The sequence below is a fragment of the Mytilus trossulus genome, chromosome 1 (genome assembly GCF_036588685.1).
Source record: "Mytilus trossulus isolate FHL-02 chromosome 1, PNRI_Mtr1.1.1.hap1, whole genome shotgun sequence".
NCBI lineage: Eukaryota > Metazoa > Mollusca > Bivalvia > Mytilida > Mytilidae > Mytilus > Mytilus trossulus.
Genome location: NC_086373.1, coordinates 33,593,442 through 33,619,164, shown reverse-complemented (window position 1 = coordinate 33,619,164; position 25,723 = coordinate 33,593,442). Strand labels below are relative to the sequence as shown.

Sequence of the window (25,723 nt, the reverse complement as noted above, 5' to 3'; positions counted from 1 at the left end):
AAAAATGATCATTTTTATTGGAAATCATCTATATTAATGGATCTAGATTTCGAAATAGCACATTATTGTATTTTCACTAATTCTAAACTTATTTATAAATTGCAATGTATGTGATGTATGTGAAAAAGAAGTTGAAAATAACACTCATTTATTGTTATTATGTTTTGAATTAGTAGAATTGCATCTATTTATGCAGCAAAATTTGTCAGTTTTATTTGATAATGTTGATTAAAAAAAAAATGATTATTTAGTGTATGAAGAGGTATTTATGATTGGTTTATTATTTATTTGGATCTATCCAAGGCGTTAATGTATATGTTTTGTCGATTTCATCTACAGAAGAAGGAATTTACCAAAAAAATTAAACAGTTATGTTGATCTTATTAGACAATTTCAATACACTGTAAAACATAATGTAACTTATCTGTATTAGTATTTGTGTGATGCAAGATGTATGAGAAATGTTTTTGAAAAACACTATTTAAAGAATAATAATCTGGTACAAGAAACTTAGGGCGTCACTACATTTAATTTCTGATTATTGTGTTACAGTTGATTACATATGTCATTATACTTAAAACATTGTCTTAAGATATTTAAGTGTAATATGTAATATATCTATTGTATATAGATGTTGATTAACTGAATAAAGATTAAAAAAAGTCCCAAACAAATCGTGTAAGAGCATTTTTGTACGAATCAATCAGTCAGACGAAATTTAAAACATTGCCGAAAAAATACCCATCCGATCTAACCATCCTATTTTGAAGTTAACCTTGTTCTGGGTTAGAAATTGTAGGTCTTTCGTTTTTGCGTGTCTGGTAATTTTTTGTTAGAATGGTAACAAATGACAGAGTAATTGGTTATACATAGTGCATTTCAACCAAATTATATTTCGAAATGCCAGAACAGGAAAAGAAAACGAATGTTATATTCGTGAAACATTACACAGTGTAATGTAAACTTGAGAGTGTTTTTTATTTTTCATGTTTTCAACACTGTCTTATATTCAGTCAGATTGGCACTTAAAAGTTTCTAAACAAATTTACACAGAATATATATAGTATTCATTTTCCTATCATTTACATATGAGTCGAGGAAATAAGATTCAATTTGAAAACTTGTTTTGGCTTTAGTTGAAACTTGATAAAACAATTATCAATTCTGATAAATGGTGTCAAATATGTTTTATTACATGTATTATGAATTTCGTGTGATACTGGAAAATCTTCTCACAAATTAAAAACACAATTGCAACATGAATATACATGCTAGTCGATTAAGTTTGCAGTCCCTATATTGTAAATAGTAATGAATATATATGCTTGCTCCTTAAAATACTTCAATAACATTTTTTAACAGGGTGAGGATGAACCCGTCAGTACTACACGGCCTCCAGAGCTAATGATCACATCGTTTCCACAAAAATTTGTTCTGAAAAAAATAGCAAGTATGTATTACCATACAATTATTATAAATAAGAAGGATATTTTACCCGATATTAGAAGAAATTGTATATGAGAAATTACATTGACAATAATAATACACTAAATACAATTTTGTCAATAACGTTTTATTTACTGAGTATAGAATTTCAGATGAATAATACAATGTTGTACAGTGAATGTTCTGGTGAAAATGATTTTAAACGAAAATATTATTTCAACACATGCGACAATGGTAAAATCGAAAAATTCTAAATCTAGAGAAGCAGAAAAAGTAAAATAACACAAAACTTATTTCCAAGGGAAATTCAAAACGGAAAGCCTTTAGAAATGGCAAATAAAAAACTCAAACACATCAAACGAATCGCAAACAGCTGTCATATATTCCAGACTGTGTACAGGCATTTTTTGTTATGAAGAAAATGGTGGTTTAAGTTTGGGTTTTTAGCTAGCTAAATCTCTTACTTGTATGAAAGTTGTATAAAATTCCATGATATCGATAACAATGTGTGACCAAAACAAATAGACATAATAGGTATACATGTCAAAATGGGGTACATCAGTAGCTGTGATCATTGTGTTTTAATATTAAATACTATAAAATCGCAACAACTATGTCAAAAACAAAAACACATTGATATATAGATCCTCTATAGACAAAGCCTAATAAAGGAATATGTTAAAGAAGGATTATTATAGGTGATTATATACCATGAAAAAAATATCAATTTTCATAAAAATAATGATGAAAAATGTTTAGAAATATCTGGTAAATGCAAAATTGTCGAATTCATACAAATTCGATCACCGTGTTTAACCACACAACAGCGACCTGACTGCATTTATCATATATATTCCCATCAACTAAAGAAGATTTGAGAGAATTTATTACTTTTTTTACTTGTTTCAAGCGACAAGTATCATACCATCTCTTTGATTAATATTCAGTTCAACCGTTTTTGAATATTCAGTTGAAATATGATTAATAAAAACACCAAGTCTCATATTGTGCATGAGATTTCTTGTTTACTTATGAAATTTGTCCTTCAATATGCAAAACATTTAAAATGTCAACACAATATAATAATGGAACAACAAAGGGCTGCTCTAAAGATAGATGCAACAGATGAAAATGAAATAATTCAAGAAGGTATAGTCTTCCGAGTAGTCATTTCTTATGTATTGAAATGAAGTATCAGTTTTAAATTAACTGTTTACAAACTTTTGATTCTTTTTCGAAATACTAAGGATTTTCTACCCCAGGTATAGGTAAATTAAGCTTCATTGGCAAATCTTTCGAAATGCTCTTCAACTTCGTACTTTGTTTGGGTTATTTCAATAATTTAGATTTGAGCGTCACTGATTAGTCTTTCGAATTGTACGTCTGGCGTTAATATTGCGAAGCCAGTTATCTATGATTAGTTTATATACAAAACCTGTCGATGTCATTCCTGGTGAAGGTTTACTCGCCGAGGGTGTCACCAGCCCAGTAGTCAGAATTTCTGGGTTGACATGCCATATCATTGATATTGTATATACAAAACTTTTATTTTTTTTGAAGAAAAAAAAAGACTTTCGATCCCATGAATTGATAACTGCAATTAGTAAAACTTTTCGGAATTTGAGGTCCTCAATGCTCATCAACTTTGTTTTTAATTTGGCCTTTTAAACTATTGTATGTGGTGTCACTGTTTTTATAGACGAATTGCGTACACAATTTGAATTCTGGTATGCATTTTGAGTTTTTTTTTTATACCAGAAAAACATATAGTTGCTCAAAAGATGTGTTCAATTTGACAGTACAATATAAGCATTTGTAGTAAATGTCGATAAAAAAAACTCGCCGTCGTCCTAATACCTTTTTATCATGTCAATAAAAGAGGGACGAAAAATACCCAAGGGACAGTCAAACTCATCAATCTAAAACAAACTGAAAACGCCGTGGATAAAAATGAAAAAGACAAACAGACAAACAATAGCACACATGACACAACATAGAAAACTAAAGAATAAACAACACGAAACCCACCAAAAACTAAGGGTGATCTCAGGTTCTCATGGAGAGTAAGCAGCTTCTGCTCCACATGTGGCACCCGTCGTGTTGCTTATGTGATAACAAATCCGGTAAATAGTCTAATTCGGTAGATCACATTCATGAAAGGGAAGGGGATTGTAGTTACAACGTAAGGAACATATCCTATATCATTTGTGAAACGATTATTCCATAACGGTCAACCAACTCGTGAATAACTATTGCCATTGAACTAACGATTGTTTTTGTCGTTTGGTCCCAAAAGTAATACTGTTAGTATACTACAGACTTACATTTCGTCTGTTAGTCCATCTGTCACTTCTATTTTGTCAATCTTAATTTTGCCCGTCCATAACCATGACCAGACTTCACTCTTTTCGAGAAACTCTATAGTAAGGGTGCTGAGTGTAGATAGATGGTTTGGTGATACCAACAACTCGCTGTACATATGTCCTGCTCTATACTCCGCTCTGAAATATTATTATGAAATGTTATTACTGCTATTTCAATTAATTTGTCTGACTTTCAACTGTTACTCTTAGTTTACAAAACTCTATTAGTTACCCATATTAACAGACCATATAAATCTATGCTGTTTCTAAAGACAACTCAGACACAATGTTATCATGTGTTTAATACGTTTACACAGAATAACATAAACATTGCGGTTTTTTACAAATAAAATTCAGAATGGAAATGGGGAATGTGTCAAAGAGACAAAAACCCTACCAAATAAAAAAAACACAACAGCAGAAGGTCACCAACAGGTCTTCAATGTAGCGAAAAATTCCCGCACCCTGAGGCGTCCTTCAGCTGACCCATAAACAAATATATACTAGTTCAGTGATAATGAACGCCATACTAATTTCCAAATTTACACAAGAAACTAAAATTAAAATAATACAAGACTAACAAAGGCCAGAGGCTCCTGACTTGGGACAGACGTAAAAATGCGGCGGGTTTAAACATGTTTGTGAGATCTCAACCCTCCCCTATACCTGCACAAATATTTGAAACTGTGACGAGAAATATATATATTTAAATTCTTCCCAGTGTGGACAACAGCAATATATTTTAGTATTCAACATTAAAATCAACACAAGGATTTGCCGGTCCTCTGTTTGTTATTCGTATTATTTGATTAAGGCGATTGAAACCTTTCGCGACCAAACACGCTAAATGTCAACAAAAAGTGCGATGTGTTTTTAAGTGGGCGTTACAGAAGAACGTCTAAGTCAATTGATAACCTTAACGCGCCAAGATATTGTCTTGTCCACACTGTTTTGAAAACGATTATATATATAAGCTTTCGTTGACCAATCAATACCTGTATACAGTGTGATTGGCAATTTGACCGCCATCTCCTGTAAACGTCAGATCTAGTATGCCTTCAGTCGGTTGCATGTCAGAACTTACGTGCACTGCTATGCCGTACATATACCCTGAAATGTAGATGTAAAATAAATGAATTCAATTACCAGTGAAAGGCACGACAAGCTATTTCAAATTAATTCAGATACAGAAATATTCGAATGTATACCGGTACCTACGAATCTTTATATGGCATATGGCAGTGATTTACTATTCTTAATGACAATAATTATAGACTTTGAATAAGTAGTTGTCGTCTTTTCGGTTTAGGCTTTATGTATTTAAACAGGTTTTCAAACTTTTCGTGTTTTCTTTTTTATCTTGTGTGTCTAATGAAGATTGAACCCTGGAACACGTCCTGTACCCATAGAATCATATCACATTGGATTTCGTATTTGTTGTTTTACATTCACGAATCTGTGATATTGTTTGGATGAAGATTGACTTTTTGAAAATGATGTTAGTTTGCAATATGGAACCAAACCATTTGTCGTGAGTCGACTCGTGTGTATACCTCTTACGAAATTTAACATAATGATGACCGACTTTCTATTTACCTAACATTGATATTTCATAATTCATATCAACCGATTGGCGATTCATAAAAATCTGTCCTTTAAAGATGTTAATGCGTTGACCCTACACATAGGGTGGATATATTATGGCAGAACATGCACCTACTTTCTAGTATCATAATGGTGAATGGGCTAGCAATTAGGTGCGGATCCAGCCATCTTGAAACTACCCCCCGAACACCATTAAAAAGGAAATAAAAAAAAGCGGTAGGTATATCCCCACATAGATCCACCAAAGCATTGTTACTGTTACACCGGATGTACAGATTTGTGGATAAAATCTGATTAACATCATGTCACTATCTGTCGCTTATGATGTTGTTTATAAGTTTTAATAAATAATACGAATTGTTAATAAATTTATAAAGTTGAGGGGATATATTTCTATTTTCTATATATTTGTGTACCATAAAATAGATTTCAAATTTTCTCTGTATAGTATATTCTATATAAATATAACTGTGGAATCAGATCAGTGTGGATAGTCTGTTTGAAGGTTTGACCTTGTTTTCTGATAAAGAGACTTCTCTGGATTTTTTTTTTGCAGGATTGCACAATGACAGCCAACTTGAGCCAAACATCTAACATTAGCAGTGTTTTTAATTTAATATCTAGTTTTACTGTCCAATACTTCATGGAGGAGAAACTAATTGCATTGAAAATAAGCATGTTGATTGGGATACATTTGTAGCTAAAAGATGAACAAATGAGGTTTCTCTCTGCATGATGGGATTTTTTTGTATTATTCTTTATACATAAGCTTACCACAGTAAGGATCAGACTTTCCTGTTGCAAGATAAAACTTTCCTCTTGGTTTCCTGTCAGTATTCTCGTATTTATCTGCATTTATTCCCATTATTGGACAAGGGGTGTCAGCCCCACACGCCATGCACTGTCCGTTTTTAAAACTGTTAAAACTATCACATGGAAAAGCCCTAAATCGACAGTCGCCATTGATAGATTCTGTAAACAGTGCTATAGATCTGCTGTGACTACAAGAAATACTGCTTTCAGTGCCTGTAACGATAAATTAAATTCCACTGAACAATTATTCATTGATTTGATATCACAAGATAGAGTACGACTTAACGTCCTGCCGCAAATATTAAATGCAAATTTAGTACGATCGAGTAAGCTCCAGTCAGAAAAATGTAAGTCAAGTTTTTGTAACACATACATGCATTTAGTCCTGCAGCAAGCATATAACATATTTTCGTTATATAGTAAAAATGCCAGAGGAGTACCGGACAAGGTTTAAAATCTTTCAACACAGCAATTTCGAAATAGACATGATCAAAAGTTCGTATGTGCTTATATTGACCTTCAATTTGAAAACGAACTGATTGTTTAACAAAGGGGAAAGCCTTGTTCACAACCCAGTTTTCTCCAATGTCTATAAATATATATGTCACAGTGTCATACTTAAACCAGCTAACGCATAGAGTGATGTCTCGAAGAAGACATCGTTTCGTATCGAAAATAAAACAAAGAATTTTTTGAGGATGACATTTTTGAGTTTTATGATTCTTCTAAATATGAAACTCGACGTATCACTATCATAGCGCAAACTCGTTTTTTTCTTAATATCTGAAAGTCTTACAAAAATTAATGAGATGTGGTATGAAAACCAAGAGAAGAAACGTCCATCATAGAACCAAAAAAAATGAATTTGACTCAGTACTTCAGGTTGCAGTCTTACTTTTTTTAAATTTCATAATTTTATTGCGATGAGCAAAATAACTACCCATATGGACAGATAAAAGGTCATAGAATGACATAAATTGAAGCAATTTATTGGAACAACTAGTGACCTTGTTTCAATAGGAGGATGACCACTAGATATAGTTAGGTGGGGTAATGAATGTTCTGGCGTAGATTAAAAAGGACATTTTTTCCCCATGACAAGATGTAAATGAATGTTCTGTCCAACAATATGCTGGACAGGACAATGTAGGACAAAGTTGTGTACAAGTATGAACAATGAAAAGACTGTGCAGGTATGAACAATGAATAAGCCGTACAAGTATGAACAATGAATAAGCCGTACAAGTATGAACAATTAATAAGCCGTACAAGTATGAACAATGAATAAGCCGTACAAGTATGAACAATTAATAAGCCGTACAAGTATGAACAATGAATAAGCCGTACAAGTATGAACAATTAATAAGCCGTACAAGTATGAACAATGAATAAGCCGTACAAGTATGAACAATGAATAAGCCGTACAAGTATGAACAATGAATAAGCCGTACAAGTATGAACAATGAATAAGCCGTACAAGTATGAACAATGAATAAGCCGTACAGCCGTACAAGTATGAACAATTAATAAGCCGTACAAGTATGAACAATGAATAAGCCATACAAGTATGAACAATGAATAAGCCGTACAAGTATGAACAATGAATAAGCCGTACAAGTATGAACAATTAATAAGCCGTACAAGTATGAACAATGAATAAGCCGTACAAGTATGAACAATGAATAAGCCGTACAAGTATGAACAATTAATAAGCCGTACAAGTATGAACAATTAATAAGCCGTACAAGTATGAACAATGAATAAACCGTACAAGTATGAACAATTAATAAGCCGTACAAGTATGAACAATGAATAAGCCGTAGAAATATGAACAATGAACAAGCCGTAAAAGTATGAACAATGAAAAAGTCGTAAAAGTATGAACAATGAAAAAACCGTACAAGTATGAACAATGAAAAAACCGTACAAGTATGAACAATGAAAAAACCGTACAAGTATGAACAATGAAAAAAACGTACAAGTATGAACAATGAAAAAAACGTACAAGTATGAACAATGAAAAAACCGTACAAGTATGAACAATGAATTAGCCGTAAAGTATGAACAATTAAAATTTAAAAGTCGTACAAGTATGAACAACGAAAAAGCCGTACAAGTATGAACAACGAAAAAGCCGTACAAGTATAAACAATAAAAAAGCCGTAAAAGTATGAACATTTAAGCTTTAAGTCGTTTAGGTATGAATCTTAAAGCCGTACAAGTATGACTGAACAAACCGTACAAGTATGACCAATGAATAAACCGTACAAGTATTAACAATGAGAAAGTCATACAAGTATGAACAATGAACAAGTCGTAAAAGTATGACCGATGAATAAGCCGTATGAGTAACAAGTGAAGAGAAACATGTTGACCACAAAACCATGTTGTACCTCCCTCTAAAATAATCAAATGGTCGTTCCGTAAATATCATTTACTAGTAAACGAAAGTTGATCATGACAGACGTCGTCAAACAAGAACATTAGGCAACTACAACTCCTGCTATGAATAGAATATTTTATTCATCAATTAGGGCCCCTGGAGGGTATATAGCATACAAACAATATTATTATAAACAATGACAAATGCAATACACAGATTTTTGATTTTTTTTTTGCATTTTTCATTTCGGGTCCTTATATATCTTGGGTTTTTAATATCTTGGGTTTTGCTCTCATTATTGAAGGCTGTTCGTTGACCTACATAGCTGATAACTTCTACATCATTTTTTTTCCGGTTGACGGTTGTCTGAATGACATACATCTTCCTATAGAATTGAGAATGGAAACGGGAAATATGTCAAAGAGACAACAACCCGACCAAAGAGCAGAACATAGCTTAAGGTCACCAAAAGGGTCTTCAATTAGGGGGAGGGCCTTCAATGCAACGAGCAAATTTAGCATACGGATGCGGTCTACAGCTTACCCGTGAAATTTTGTATACTAATTCACGTAAAGGACGCAACACTATACTCCGAATCATAAATAAACAAAAATATAAAACCACACAAGATTAGAAAAAGATAGAGGTCCCTGACTTGGAACAGGCGTATAAAATGCGGGTTTTGTGATATCTCAAACCACTCGTATACCTCTAGCCAATGTGAAAAAAAACACACACACAGAAATATGAATTCAAGAAGAACATAATTATTTTTATATTAGAAATGACCGTATACTGTAAAGATACTACTTTAAAATGAGCATTTTGCAAGAATGAAATAAAAAAGACGCATATTGTTTATGAAGAGATCAAATTATGTATAAAATAACGAACGACCGAACGAACGAACGAACGAAGGAACGAACCAACCAACAAACCACAACCAACCAACAAAACTTTTTAATCAAATCAAAGCACTGTAGACCTAAAAGAAATCAAAACAGTTATGGGACTTTATAAAATTTCGGAACCAAATACAGTAACACCACGGCACCAATAATTTTTTTTGGAAATCGGACTGTTCCTTTAGCATTCTTTGTAATGTTTTCAACTTTTATTTGTATTTATTCGGTTTTCTTTTTGTTCATGGTATTGTCTGTTATAATCGACTTATATATGGTTTGCGAGTGTTAATTTTTATTGGTGGATGAATAAGGGAGTCCGGGGGACGAATTTCTCCTTTCTTAAATGTCTGAATCCACGCCTGGTTTTCGTATCTTCTGTATATTACTGATAGGTGAATTGTCCGCAGATCAGACAAAACTTTTGCAGTTATATACACAATTTACTAACTTTACATACGTAAAACCTAATATGTGAGTTGCAATATAAAAGATTGCATGTATTGTAAAAGGTCGCGGAAGCGTAACGTCATAATAGAAGAAACGTTGTCAAAGTGACGGCACCTCCTAGTCTTCACTACACAGTTTCATCTGTCGCAGTAAGCAGTGATTATAAACGAAGCAAACATATATTGAATTATTTCAATCAGTGAATACGAAAAATTATGGAAAAAAGAACGAAGAAGGATCGGTAAGCATATTTAACATTAGTTTATTCTGATTTTAATAATATTATACGTATGTTAAAGACATATGGAACTGTACTGTAAATGTTCGAAATGTTTTGTTTAAATTACTTTATTACCATTATAATTTGTATAAATATAACCATATGCAGCCTAACAAGGATAGTTGGATTTAAGTTATCTTATTTGCTAGAACAAGAATTAAATTATTGCAACATAAGGATACCCCTCCAACATAAGAAAAAAAACCCAAAAAAACAGCGCTTTAAACGTTGACTTCCTTCATGTATATGGTCTTATTCAAGTCAAAATTAATTTCTCTTTTGTAGTGATAAAGTCGAGAATATGGCACCTACAAAGCAGGCTGTGCAAAAGAAGACGACAGAAAGAAGTAAGTTTAAGGAGCCACTTCATCGCGCATTATTCCTTCTTCGGTTTATTTGATATTGATTAAAAACTGACTTTTGGTTTTTTAAGAAAACAATTAGGGGGAGCTTGATTAGAACGGAATTTCGATGCTTTTATGTATTTTGATTTTCGAGACTTTGATAAATAGAGTTGGAAATCAGGTAATGATTGATCGACGGAGTGACTCTACCAGACGTTCCGTGTAGTTCAGATTCTACTCATTGCTTTTCAGTATTCAGTTACTAGTCAAAATATCACCTCTTTGCTTTGATCAGTGTGCTAACTTCCCTCTCCTTTTTCACCAAAAAAAAATAATGTTAGGATCATAATCACATGTTTCTACGCCGAAGTATACTGAGCAACATAATATCTCACTTTCTCACTTTGTTTTTCGATCAGGAATATTACTCAACAATAAAGGTGCAAAATAAAACGAAAGCGAAGTTCGTACATATCAATTACAAATATCGTCTTCGAATTATTAACATGTAGTTCCGTGCTGTTATAAGACTTAGTGTAAATATGATTTGAAATACTCATAACAAGAATGTGTCTCTTGTACACGGATGACCTATCCGCACTATCATTCTCTATGTTCAGTGGACCGTGAAATTCGGGTAAAATTGCTAATTTGGTATTCAAATTATTAAGATCATGTCATAAGGAACACGTGTACTGAGTTTCAAGTTGATTGGACTTCAACTTCATCAAAAACTACCTCGACCAAAAACTTTAATCTAGGCGGGACAGACGAATGGACGAACGGACAGACGAATAGATGAACGGACAGACGAACGAACAAATAGACGGACAGACGGACGCACAGACCAGAAAACATAATGCCCATAAATGGGCATAACAAATATCGTACATAAGGTTGATGTATAAAATCGATAGCGAAATACAGCGGCAAGTATTACAGATAGAACAGCATGTTGCCATCCCAATATCTATAACCTGCGGTGGCAGATCCAAAAAAGTAAGGGTCCAGGGTTGGGACCCCCTTTTATCTAACGACAAATGCCGTTCCAACCCCCGGACCCTCCCCCTCTTTTCGAACCACCACTGATAAGCATGTTCTATGTCTACAACCTAGCCATAGGTAATGATTAGCCTTAATTCATATTTTTTTTCCCTTTCGGTAAAGTGTTGATGACAGTTCTAAGTGTATCTTTCTTGTGAAAAACTTTTCTCAAATCAGAGCTTGACATATACAGATATTTTTTAACCTGTATATTGACCTCTGTATGTCTTTTTCTTTCTTCTTAGTTTTCGTTTTGGTGCTATTTCATCATTTCATTAATTAATTTTCCCAACTCGTTTTTTCAAATGGCAAAATTTAACAGAAATAAACGATGATAATGAATCAGACTGAATGCAAGATTGTCTAATGTAGATCAACATACCACACCATTAACTAATATAAAGCTTGGTGTATTTTGTAGTCGGATTAAGAAGCCAGAAATTCCAGACAGAGTATGATACAGTGGAATACGTAGACAGGACAGGGAATGAGTAAGCCTAGTTTATCTTTAAACAAATATGGAATATAATATAATATCAAATTTAATTATCTGTAAGAAAAAAGAAGTCCCAAAACCATAAAGTACAGCATTATATACCGTATTGACACATCCTTACGACAATGATATATCTTCGACAAAAAAAAACGTCCAGACAGGATATGAAATTTCAAACTAAATGAAATTTACAAAAACTTAAACAAGAGACACTGACACATACCTCCAGCACAGAACAGACGATAAAATCAGGCAAACGAACACAATGCCATCGAATACATAATAGATAAAATGACTTATAACTTAAAAGAATTGTCAGAAAATAAGGAATACATAGACAATAATAGTGCATTGACTTGACATATCAACGATATAAGGATGAGGCTTAGAAACGGAGAAAGCGAGGCTATGCCGAGCATTTTCCCCGTTTCGTGCCGAATCCTTATATCTTTGATATGTCAAGTCAATGCACTATTATTGTCTTTATACTGCAATCTGAAAAAAAAACAATTTCTAATTGTTGTTTAATGTGTTAATTTTATTATTTGATTTAAATATCGGGAAACTCCCCCTTTTATAAAAAGGCCTCATATCATGCAGGCGGAGAAATATACAACACGGGGACAATGAAATGTACATTTCCTAATGAAACCCTTAATCGATGGCGAAGGAATTGTTTGAGAATGAACTAAAATATCAACAATAAGCATAAAACATAATGATTTGAGTGAATTTTTTTTTCTTCTAAAATTTGTAAAAATAAGTTTGAGTCTTTGTATACATCGGAAACAAGAACAGGTTGAATAGGTCGTATGAATAATTAATTACAATTTTGGCAATTTCTATTTAAATATTCATGAGTAAAAGTGATATCAGGTCAGTGACTGTATATGACATAGAAATATACAGTCAACGCATTTTGGCTGCTCAAATAGAACGAGTTCAGTATAAATGATAATAATTGTATACTACATTGTAATTCGGCTGGAAGTCATTGGATTATCCTCTAAAAATTATATATGGTTTGGTATTCGTGTTCGTATTGCCACCATTTCAGAATCATAAATTAGGAATGACCATACTTCATGTTTTAATGAGGTAGTAAATGTAACCACTTCTTGCTGATATTGTGATAAGAGTCCAGTTCTATATACAACTGATTTATGTGGGGAAAAAATGACGTAATGTACTATCATGTTTAAACAAAACGCTATTATATGCAGTGAGTCGCTATTAATTGCATTAAGAACAAATATAGAACATTGTTTCAGATTGCTTGCCAACTGGAAGTGCTCAATTCAAGAAAAAGAGGAAGCAATCCAAACAACCTCCAACAAACTACAAAACATGCAACCGAGCAAACTTTCTGAGAACAGGCTCAGGCAAGAAATAGAGCAATGGATCGATTTTATAGAGGCTGACAGACATGTCATGAAGCGATGCATGCACAATCTACAAATTTCCATGAAAGATAGGCTTGATTACTTAAGGAAACAGAAACAGTTCTTTCTTGATAAACAGAAAACCCTGAAAAATGTTTACAAAACAATTGAAAGGAGCAACCGCTCAAGAATTCCAAATCCTTTTCCACTATTCATTCTTGACGTCAAACGCGAACATTACCAACTATTCAACGAGGAACTTCTGATTTCACCAAATGGTAGCTTAAAAAAGTATAAAAGAAAAATGACCGAAGCCAACGCTGTCATTATTGATGACACCACGTTATATATTGGGAGAACTGGTAGAACACGCGTGATGACACCAATTCATGAAAATATACTAGAATCAGACAAGTGCATTACCGGCGAGTGTGTTGACTCTTGCTGCGCATTGCGTCGGTCCGATTCAGAAATTAGTTTTCTGAATCATGAATTTGAAATTGAGTATAATATGTTTGAACTATCTATGGAAAGCAAGGACACTGAAAATTGTTCTAGAAATGAGCACATACAAAGGAACGAGCCCAAAAAACATGCTAAGAGATCGACAATTCCTGTTCCAGTAAAACTGCCACAATTGCTAGCTAACAAGAAAATGAAATACGGGGACAAGTCACCCTCTACTCCAGTAAAACTACCACTACTGCTACCAACCAGGAAGATGAAATACGCGGAAGATTCGTTCTCAGAGACTCTAAAACACCAGCTACCTAACAAGAAGATAATATACCAGAAAGAAATTTCTGACACTACTGTTAAACTACCACCATTATTACCCGACAAAGAGAAAACATGCATGCAAGAACACCCTTTCACTAACCGCCCTGGTACTCCAAAACTGCTACCACCATTACAGAACTTGCCACAAAACATCAAAAAGACATTAATTGTAAACAAGATCAGGGATGAAAAGAAAGATAAAAGTAAAGTTATGTCAACAGAATCAATGTCTAAACCAGCACCACAGCAACCAGCTCAGGCAACAGCTTCCAATGAAAATTTAGAAGTGAGCCCAGAATTAGGTTCTAGAAGGCCAAACAAGCTGCAAAAGACATTTCGTAAAAATTACTACGCCAGTAATAGAAAATACCGATTTTCCAGGCTGCATCGTTCATCTGGTAAAAAATGCTATATCCCTAAGAGCAACAGGGATAAAGTCAGCAAAATGGTTTACGAAAGATACTGCACCAAAAGGAAAAAAAAAAACAGGAATGTAGGAAAGCAAACAGACAGAGAAAAACCAGACAGATACCCAGAACAAGATCAAATTCATACATTGCCACGAAATATGAGAGAGACATATATTTTAAATAAGATCAGAGATGAAAAGAAAGAGAAAAGTAAAGTTATTTCAGCGCAGTCAACGTCTATATCAGCTCCACAGAAAACTGCTGAGACAATAGCAAACGGTGGAACTTTAGATATGAACTCAGAATTAGCTTTAAAAAGGGTAAAATGGGAGAATAAGTTTCCAACTTTTAGGCTACAAAAGGCATCTGGTCAAGATTGCCACATCTCTGAAAGAAAGTACAGATTTTCCAGGCTGCATAAGTCATCTGTAAAAAATTGTTTTATACCAAAAAGCAAAAGTGACAAAGTAAGCAAAATCGTTACTGAAAAATATTGTACCACAAGAACACAAAAACGAAATGTCAAAAAGCAAACTGAAATGGAAAGACCAGACAGCTACCCAGCACCAGATCAAATTATTACTTGGCCACAAAATTTAAAAAAGATATTAATTTTAAAAAACATGAGGAATGAAAAGAAAGAGAAAAGTAAAGTCGTGAAATCAATGACTTTATCAGCTCCACAGCATGCCGATGAGACAAAAACTTCCAATAAAAAGTCTATATCAGCTCCACAACAGGCCGAAGAGACAAAGGCTTCCAGTAAAATGCCCAAACCAGCACCAGAGCAGACTGATGAGACAACAGCTTCCCATGAAATGTCGAAATCAGCTCAACAGCAGGTTGATGTGACAAAAGCTTCCAATAACATGACTAAACCAGTACCAGAACAGACTGATGAGACAACAGCTTTCAATAAAATGTATAAATCAGTAACAGAGCAGGCTGATGAGACAACAGATTCCAATAAAATGTCCAAACCAGCACCAGAGCAGATTGTTGAGACAACAGCTTTCAATAAAATATCTAAATCAAAACAGCAGGCCGATAGAACAACAACTTCCAATAAAATGTCAGAACCAACACCAGAGCAGACTGATGAGACAACAGTTTCCCATGAAATGTCGAAATCAGCTGAACAGCAGGTTGATTTGACAACAGATTCCAATAAAATGTCAGAACCAGCACAACAGCAGACTGTTGAGACAACAGCTTCCAATAAAATGTATAAATCAACACAACAGCATGCTGATAGGACAACAGCTTCGAATGATACCACAAGAAATCAAAACAGGAATATCAGAGAGCAGAAAGAAAGAGAAAAATCGGTCAACAACTTAAAACAAGACCAACATTATAGTATGATGGATACTGCAGTGGATGATAAATATCCAACTGAAGACATCATTCAAAAGCTGCATGATAATGAACTGATAGGGTTTTATCAGGTGCAAGAAAAAGATCTGTTTTCTGTCCTCGAAAATATGAGTGAGAGCAAAATCATAGAAGTATTCAAGAAACTGCATGATCAGCATATTGCAGTCATTCCTTGTTTAAGCGATACCCTAGATGAAACTCAAAGCTCGAGCTCTGGAAGTACAATAAATGACTTTCAAGATGGAGGAGAAAATGGTGGTACAACGGAATCAACAATGAAAACATTTGCTAAAAAACTTATTCCAGATTGTATATCGAACGGTAGCCAATGTCAACCAACAGAAACTCTTTCTTCAAATTGGCAAATTATAAAAGTCCTCCCTGGAACGAATATAAAGACACAATTTATTCCTATGCCACCCAATTCACCAAAACCAAAAACATCAAACTGCAGACGTAAACGATATGGCCGAAAAATGGATGAAAATAACAATCCACCAGAATATTAAAAAAAGCAATAAGATTCTGACTGTTTTATACATTTACGCTTCATATTTTCAAAAGAAGATCGTTAGCGGATACCGCCAGTTGTCAGAGATATTGCAGAAAAAGCGTTGAAAAATTATAAAATAAAATCTGACTTCGCGATACATTCACAATTTATATTTTCCAAAGACTGTCTTTAGATCTCTTTAGAGCATGTATGTACAATGTTCTTATTCTGGTTTTCTTAGCAGCAATGGCAAATGATGGCTGAAACATGGGTCAATGTTCATTGAAGTGGCGAGAATACATATATAATGAAATCATAAAATATCCAGTATAAAACAGCAATTTGAATATATATATAAAATATCAATAGCAACACTATATTGCATATGTGTACATATTTTGTTTTGTAAATAAAATAGATAAAAACTATTTATTTTTGTATATGTGTCTCACTCCATTAGATAACCTAAATATCTAATATTTCATTAGAAATGTAACATGAGGAAAAATCATGAAAGCATGCATGATACAGCTTATGAGCCACAAACATTAAAACTTCCATTGTATCAGTGGCAGATACAGGTGGTCCGGAGGTTGGAATCCCCCTTTTTGGGACGATCAATGCATTTGAATGGGGACATGTGGTTGGAACCCCATTTTATGACAAATTCCGAATCCCCCTTATTGAAATGGTTGGATCCGCCCCTGTGTATGCAGGTTTACATTGATTGATTGATGTACAATGTTCCTTTCAAAGTTTTGTGCTCGTTCAGTGCAGTCAGTTTTTAGCAAATTCTGTGACATAGCCCATACGACTGTGAAGGTTGAGAGTACTTTTTTTTCAAACATGACAAAATCTGACCAAATGCATCCCCCTACATATATAACAAGAGTCCTCACCAATATATAGTATTGTAAAAATATGATAATGTCTTTATTTCGTTCTCACAACTTCCATTTAACATATATAAAAAAATTAGCAAACAAAAGCATACTTTTTTGGTAGGTCATATCAATTGCGTACATCAACAAAAGCAAATTTGTTATAGATCATATACAGCGCGTGTTGGGTTTTGACAGATAATTCTATTATGATATGACAGTCTTGTAGAATAGTATCGGATTGGGGAGCTAATTGCGATATGAGTCATGTTAGTACGATGGCGCTCATTGTTTATAAAAGCAAACAAAAATAATTATACCAGATATTCCACGGCTGTACGAATGACTGAACAAGTTAATCCAACTTCCTTTGGTACAACCTGGTTGGTTCTTGCCTCCATTTGGATAAAAATCAATATGGCCAACAGGATCTATCAGCCCATAGCCTTGAATAAAATACACAACTGATAAAAGCAAAGATGTTGAAATAGATTTCAATTATGAATTACGATATGAAAAATAACTTACAAAGTTACAGAATATAGTTATTTCGCTTATAGCACTTTTACAAGACCACTAACTCGATTTTGAATGAAACGATTTTACACTTGTATGCAAATGAGTCCGTCATTATGTCATCACACAGGTTCCCCTTAACTTTGACATCACAATTCCAAAAAATTGACGTCAGAAGATTATTCGAAGACAACTTTCGACTAAATTCCAATACTGTAAATATGTTTTATTTAATAATTCTGAACATGAACAGGAAAATTCGACTATCAAACTCTAGAAAATTATTCTATGTCCAATATTTTATTCTTCCGGACTTTTTTTTTATCAACACCCTAACTTTTTTTGGCTCAAGTATAGATGCAAAGTGCTTTATTAAGATATTGTGGATAATGCGGATTATGAGATTGAAAGCGTCCAGAATACGACACAGAATATTTAATTGTCATAGAATACGTAGGTAAAAGAGAAATAAAATCATCATGCTATACAACAGTCTGGTCGTTTTTAGAACTGTATTCAAAATTCAAGCGTTTCCGATGTCTTGCAGGATTATGGTGATGATGAGCAAGTTGTTGAAGAATTATTGTATGGTTAAAAGTAGCCCTTCCTACCTGATATTTCATCAAAAGGTGAACCGTCTGTATGCACAACGTCGACAAAGTTTGCATCTCCAGGATCAAGTCGAACTCTCACATCAGTACCCTTGTAATTAGGTTCTGCTGGGTCTAATCCAGTTATCCTTCCAAGACCTGTTACGAGCTCCCCGGCATACCCAGCCACGTGTGCGCCTAGACTATGGCCAATCAAATGAAATTTGGAGACATCACCACCTGTTTCCTCAATAAGGAACTCGATCATCTTGGCAACTTCAGCACCAACAACTCTGGTATTGGCTACTGCCTGTGTGTATGGCCATCCAGATCCATGTCCCCAGTCGACTACCACCACATTTGTTGGTTCCTATACAGAAAAGAATAAAATATACATTTTGCACTTCTTTTACGAGCAATAACCTGCTCTGGATTAAAACACAGGTAAAAATTCCGATACAAGAAGAAAAACGTTTAAAAATAAGAAGGTATCATTGCATATGAGACATCTATCCACCAGACCAAATGACATAAAAGGTTATATGTGTGTCATCCTACGACCTTCGACAATGAGCAAAACTTTAAACGCATATAACTTGTACAATGTATACGTCAATATTACCTTCAGAATAAACTGTCTGGTCATTTGTCCTGTCCAACTAACCATTCCATATTGCTCAAACCCATGGATGATAAACTTTGTAGGTAAGTTGCTGTTGTATCTACTTCTACTTAGTTGATCCGATGCTGTTCTGCTGATGATTCTCGGAAACCTATCATTTATACTGGTATAGAGTAGGAATCGTGTTCTGATAAATCGTGGGTTCAGAGGCAGTGCATCTCCTGAGTTGTTGTATGGATATGTGTTGGTGAAGCATCCAAGATCACCGTAACACTGGGCACTTCTTTTTATCCTGTTCGCGGAGGGCAGTGGTCGAAATGGTGGAGGTAGCCAATCTGGTCGGACAGTTATTGGTCTGTGAAGTAACGATAGACAACCTATGAATTCATAATGAAAATAGAATAAATATAGTGTGTAATAGTGTTATGCATAATGTCTTCCAACTTGTTTTACTTCAAGCAGTTCAAATACGATCCTTTTATCTTTTAAATAACTTATTCTAACAGGTTGTCAATACAACACCATAATTAGATCTGTGATTATTGCTCTTTTTTTGGTATTTATGTATGTTTTGTTATCGGTAAATTAAAATCGAGCTAAATATTATGTTTATATACATAATTTTACATTCATGGCTCTAAAATCTGTAGATATATATGTATCTTGGCAAAGCACAAGGTCGTGTTTTTCTCTTACTGTTTATTTCTGGTTTGTATCCATCTGATGAGTTCAGTCCTTTTTCAACTGATTTTTATAGTTTTTTCTGATGTTGTACTGTTACACCTCTGTTCAAGGTAAGATGATGATTGGCGCCTTCAAACCAACAAACCAATTCAGCACACATTCTATGTGTGCATGTTTCAAGTCATGAGCATGTAACTTAGTGGTTGTCGGTTAATACTGTTTCTCATTAAAAAAAATCGTGCATTATTTTGTACAGAAATCAGGCTGTTAGTTGCTCGTTTGAATTGTTTTACATTTGTCGTTTCGATGCCTTTTATAGTTGACTATGTGGTACGGTTTTAACTAACAGTTGAAGGCCTTACAGTAACCTATACTTGTTAATTTATTTGTTATTTTGGTCTCTAGTAGAGACCTGGTCTCATTTGGCATCTATACAACATCTTCATATGTTAACACATACCATTGTAACACAAAGTAAAATTAATTGAATCAAAACCAAACTGTATTGCCTTTTCCCATTACCACTAAAATATTATAACACTTAAAACGAAGCTAAAAAAAAATAAAGACACTAAGAGGCATTCATAAACCGTAATTAGTTATCAAAAGAACAACAAATCAATTAAGCGCTTCTCCATGAGCTCGACTATGGAAAGCTACAGCTGCGTTATGATAACTATAATCATATTATGAAGGGTAGTTTGGTGGCCGGGTAAGGCCATTTTGCGATTTCGCGTTTTCGCGTTTTCCCCCTATAGAATATAAAACGCGAAATGGCCTTAACCGGCCACGTACATAGGGTACAGATATATCATGACGCAAATGTTCTATACTACAACGACATATGACTCTGTGAATTTGCTATATTACAAAGATAAATTTATGAACTATAAAGACACTTTGATACATCATGGAGCTACCTTTTCATACTATTCTGTCATTTCACTTTGTTATGAAGATAATATGTCATACTATGAAGATAATATTTCGTACTATGAAGACACTATCTTCATACAACATGGAGCTACATTTCATACTGATTTGTCATTTGACTAAACTATATATGTGATACTGATATGTCATAAAGATACTATAAAGAAATCTTAATAAAACATTAAGAAACTTTTCCATACTTTTTTGTCACCTCAGTATATTGTAGCGATAAAACAATACAATCATCTCGATATAACATGGAACACTTTTCCCAATTTGCCGATACATGTAACGACTAAGAACTTTGTGTAAGCTAGACTCTTACCATTGTTGAAGATCGTATGCTGACCGTGCACTAGATGTATTTTCAAATTGTGTTGTGTTGTTAAATTATTCTTGACTTTTATTCATTTAAAGTTATTTATTGGTTTAAGTAAGTATGCAGATCAAATTCCTTTTAACAGAAGTTGATTGAAGATAAGTAGTCGAAATCTCCGTGAGTGTGTACTGATAACATGAAGCGTTAAGTACATGTGTACTAGTATAACGCCTAATATCAGCAGAGAACAGAAATGTTTTGTATGTTTAATAATACATATTTCATGAAGTTTAACACTACAGAATTTTAAAAAAAAATACACAGTTAGGTTTTTTTCTTCAGATAACACTGTTGTTTTAACTGTAACATTTCCTGTATTTTATATTATTGGTAGGATGTTGAAGTGTGCTTAGTTAAAATATTTGAAACAGCAAAACAATTATTAATAAGTGTCCAACTACTACAAGTAAAAATGTTAGAAGTATGTTAGAAGTGCTTCTTTTGGGATTTTTTTAATACAAACTTAAAAGATAAAGCGTGAAATTGGGCAAAAGAAGGGTGCTATATAAGGTTTCTTATTTGAAATTTATAAAATGATTCATAAATATATGAAAGTTTTGGTTTGGGAACGGAAATGTTAAACAATGGGTTAGTTCTTCACATAGGATACACCAAGAATAAGGCAGCGTACGGAAAGTTCCCCAAACAACATAGGCATTTAATACTGTTGAATTTTAAGGTGATTGTCATCATTGAGTTGCTTAGTTTTTACACTTTGAGTTTCAGAAAAAAACATCAGACTTTTCGAAATGGTATATATTTAATGTATATGTTTTAAAGGGTGTTAACATATGATGACATTACAACTGCCTAATGAATGCTCAAAGATGTCTTTTGATAGGAATTTCATAAAGGAGTAGGTCCGGGAAGGTCCGATTTTGGCCTCAAATTTCAGGTTCATCTAACGAAATATTTTGGACACTTTTTATAAACATTTAAGTGTCTATTTCAATTGATTCAATTAGTTTATGCGAACGATTTAAATTGATTAAGTCATTAAAAACGGTTCGATTCAAGCTTAAATATGAAAAATCTATCAAATATGCAAAAAAATCGTCACTTTTCAGATGTTTTTTTTGTTAAAAATGAAAGTGGTCACATCCGTGTTAATTCATCCTAAACCTTTGTATATGTTTTGTATTATCATCAAATACAACTTACATTTCAATATCACGAAAGAACAGAAACCGTCTAAATTAAACTAAAGTGCTAAAATTGTGAAGATTTCAGTAATTCAGCATATATGAATGATGTTAGGACCCAATATATATATGCATTGTATTGTCAAAAACAACTCATATTTGTGTAGCAGAAGCATTCTACTTTCCAATTAATATAGCTTAAAGATTACATTTTCACAATTTTGTAAAACTGCTATATTTTGGGGCCGAAAAGGTGTCCTACTGAAACTACTCCTTTTATGATTGAGTTTGCACAGAAAATGAACAAGAATGACGTTTAAAACTAAGATACTATCCCAAGTAAAGCTACTGCCGTTCAGATACAAATACAATATATTTGGTAATATGTTTTCTTTGTTTACGAGAGCATGCTTTTTATAAGCTTTTAACAACAATGTAGTGCCTAAGAAAGATTGGTGCGGGGTACTTATCATGTTGAAATGCAGTCATACACTTTAATATATGTGACTAGTTTAAAGTACATGCATTTGACATGTTTGCTCCATATACATGTAAGTACTTATATTGATACAGATAATTATAAACTTTAGTAATAAGCTTATTCAGTCATAAAAAGATACTTCTAGCGTCTACCAGTAAAATCCATACTTGTATAAGTACACAGTCACGTTCAGTTAAATAAAGAACATAACACTCTCAGTTCTTAAAAAAAAACCACTTGCAATAATCATTTGAGAAGTCGGTGCCCTTTATTGCAGACAAAACATCTGTCCCTTCTAATCATTCCCTCTGTTTTTAGCGGTAGTTTACATTTTTTTCCATCATACTCATAGCCCCTCTGTTGACAAAATTAATCAGACTTTTTGTTTGATTCGTGGCCGTCATTATAACATATAGTGAAATATTTTCCACTGGACTCAAACAAACAATCGATCAATCTTTAGCGTCATATATATAATGTTCGTGGTATCGTTATTTTTATAACTCGTTATTCATGATACTCCGATCACTTAACTTATATTTTAACAATCATTTACTAATATTTATTAACTTACCAGCAAAAAATCCAAACAATAAAAATCCAAATAGTTTACTGTTCATTTTCGTCTGGCAGGGCGTATGGTTCGTACAAAAATTTGTTTATTTGCCAAGTGAAGAATCTGGCATGTAAAATTTGATAAATAGTAAGCAGTAGGATTCTAATTATCAGATATTTATTTTCGAGAAGTAATCAAAGATAGCCAAGTGAGATAGCTTCCACGGTAACATACTTTAAACTACCGGACAACGCCATGACGTGTACTCTCTAATGTAAAACATGCACCATGCAGATTAATTGCTTTGCCAGATTACCCTGTTTTTTGGTTAAAAAATCTGTTAATGTACATTTTTTTATATTCTTCTTTTATTTTCATTGAGGGAGTATGTGTACAAGGTTAAGTAGGTAAGTTAAATCTATCTTTTGCGGGTAAATCAATATTTATATTTATGGTATTTACACTGTGTGCAAAATTCGGTTGGGGCTCTTTCCATACATACATATAATTCAGTTGGGACCATTACAGAAAATTTGTAGATTACCTGGGTTTAAACATATCAAAGACCCCTTACATATCATATGATACTAAACAAGTGTGTTCGAAAAAGAAGAATTACATTAGTTGACCAAAGTTTGGGCCATTGATTGTGCTTTTACTTTTTATTAGTTTACATTTTTGTCTCTTGTACAGAGTTGTTTCATCGACAATCTTACATCGTCTCCCTATTTTACACAGTCCTTCAAAATTTTAATTTCAACATTTCTTTTGAAAATATTCCCAAAAAATCAAAAATGTACCTTTTTCAAATTTTTAGAGTAAATGAATGTTTCTTCGTATACTCAAGTGCACATAATTACTTGTTCCAACATTGTATATATAAAAGGAAAATCCGTTTTGGGATATCAATTTTAGAATACATATATTGTAGATCGATATAATACTTATTATCCGGAAAAATATATTGTGTGTTCTCAATTAGTCAGTACGAAGAGTCGGTGCATATACAGAATCCATCCTTGATATAGTACTGTCTGACATATTTGTCTAGAGAGGCGGATTTAGGGGGGTAGGGGGGCCCTCCTTTTCTGGAAAAAAATTGGTTGATTATACAGGGAATCACTGAAGCATGACCGGAGCGGGCCCCGGGCCCCTCTTAGGCAGTCAGTAGCCCCTCACTTATGAAAATTTCTGGATCCGTCAGTGCTCTATCGGCTTTATATTCAATCGTAAACGATTTCATCACAAAGACATAAGAATCAAGCTTTCTTTAAAGTTGGTATTTGCCAGACAATTATTACAAACATAAGCTATGAAGAGCTCTTAAAACCGACAAAACAAACGTTCATCCATTTATAAATACATAGAAATACACATATACAAATAATATAAAAAAAACCAAAGAGTTCATATCATGCATACATAAAACACACATATTCTATAAAGTAGCTTAAACACATATATTGAAGCATGCATGGGTAAAACACAATAAAAGCAGAAGTTAAAGGGTCGGCAACATAAAAAGGCATACAGATTAGTAAACGTAGATAGAATAAGCAAACAAATATAGAAGAAGCATTAAAAGTTAAAAGGTTTGCAATAATGAAAATAAAGATTTAAAACTGTGAAAAATAAACAGAATTCCAGGCGATATTAAACATTGCAATGAGCTGTTAGACCAAAAAATTGGTTTAACGCTATATTTATAGGGTAAAGACAACATCACTATTTAGAATTATCGCTATTTTGTGCATTTTTCCTTTGATCTTTTTTTTGTGATAATTTTCATATCATGCTTCTCGCTTGAGATGGAAAAAATATCGCTAGAAACTAAGGAGACCACGTGGCGTTGCTAACGAAATTGACATTTAAATTGACAACGTCGTCATAGTTAAATAGCGATAAACAAATTATCATTAGTCACCTCAACTCGATTGCTTTTCTCACTTTCGCTGTTCCAGCTCAAGCGAGAAAATCAATTTCGTTGAGATGATCAACGATAATCTATAAATAGCGCTTGAACTATGCGTGTCAAACTATATATATAATAGTTATCGGGAAAAGATTTGGTTTCGACTAATTCAAGTTTTTTACCTTGAAAAACGATTTCATGAACCCCTCTTTTTTTAAATGCCGTTTGGTTTGATTACGCGAGAAGATTATGTGTGCCAATTTTCATGAAAACATAAATAGTGATTTTTTTTTAATTTGATAATTATACAGCAAAAATGATGGTTTTTTTCTACATTCATGAACATTTGAACATTAATTTTGAATAAAAAATGTATAAATTTTTAGAATACTTATAAAATGCAGAAATTACAAATTATGTAACAAAAGACAATTTAATTTGTGTTTATTTTAAAACAAA

At 33.3% G+C, this 25,723-nt stretch overlaps 1 protein-coding gene across 1 annotated transcript; it reads right to left on the bottom strand.

Annotated features, from left to right (window-relative positions):
- Positions 1–1,170: 1,170 nt before the first annotated feature.
- Positions 1,171–23,535, bottom strand: LOC134722192 (pancreatic lipase-related protein 2-like). The gene is made up of 8 exons (XM_063585777.1): positions 23,371–23,535; positions 19,178–19,554; positions 18,577–18,925; positions 17,770–17,895; positions 6,189–6,440; positions 4,805–4,919; positions 3,771–3,947; positions 1,171–1,434 (listed from the first exon to the last, which is right to left on the bottom strand). The coding sequence occupies exons 1-8, from the start codon at positions 23,414–23,416 to the stop codon at positions 1,356–1,358; spliced, it is 1,521 nt and encodes a 506-aa protein (XP_063441847.1). The 5' UTR covers positions 23,417–23,535; the 3' UTR covers positions 1,171–1,355.
- Between the last annotated feature and the right edge of the window lie 2,188 nt (positions 23,536–25,723).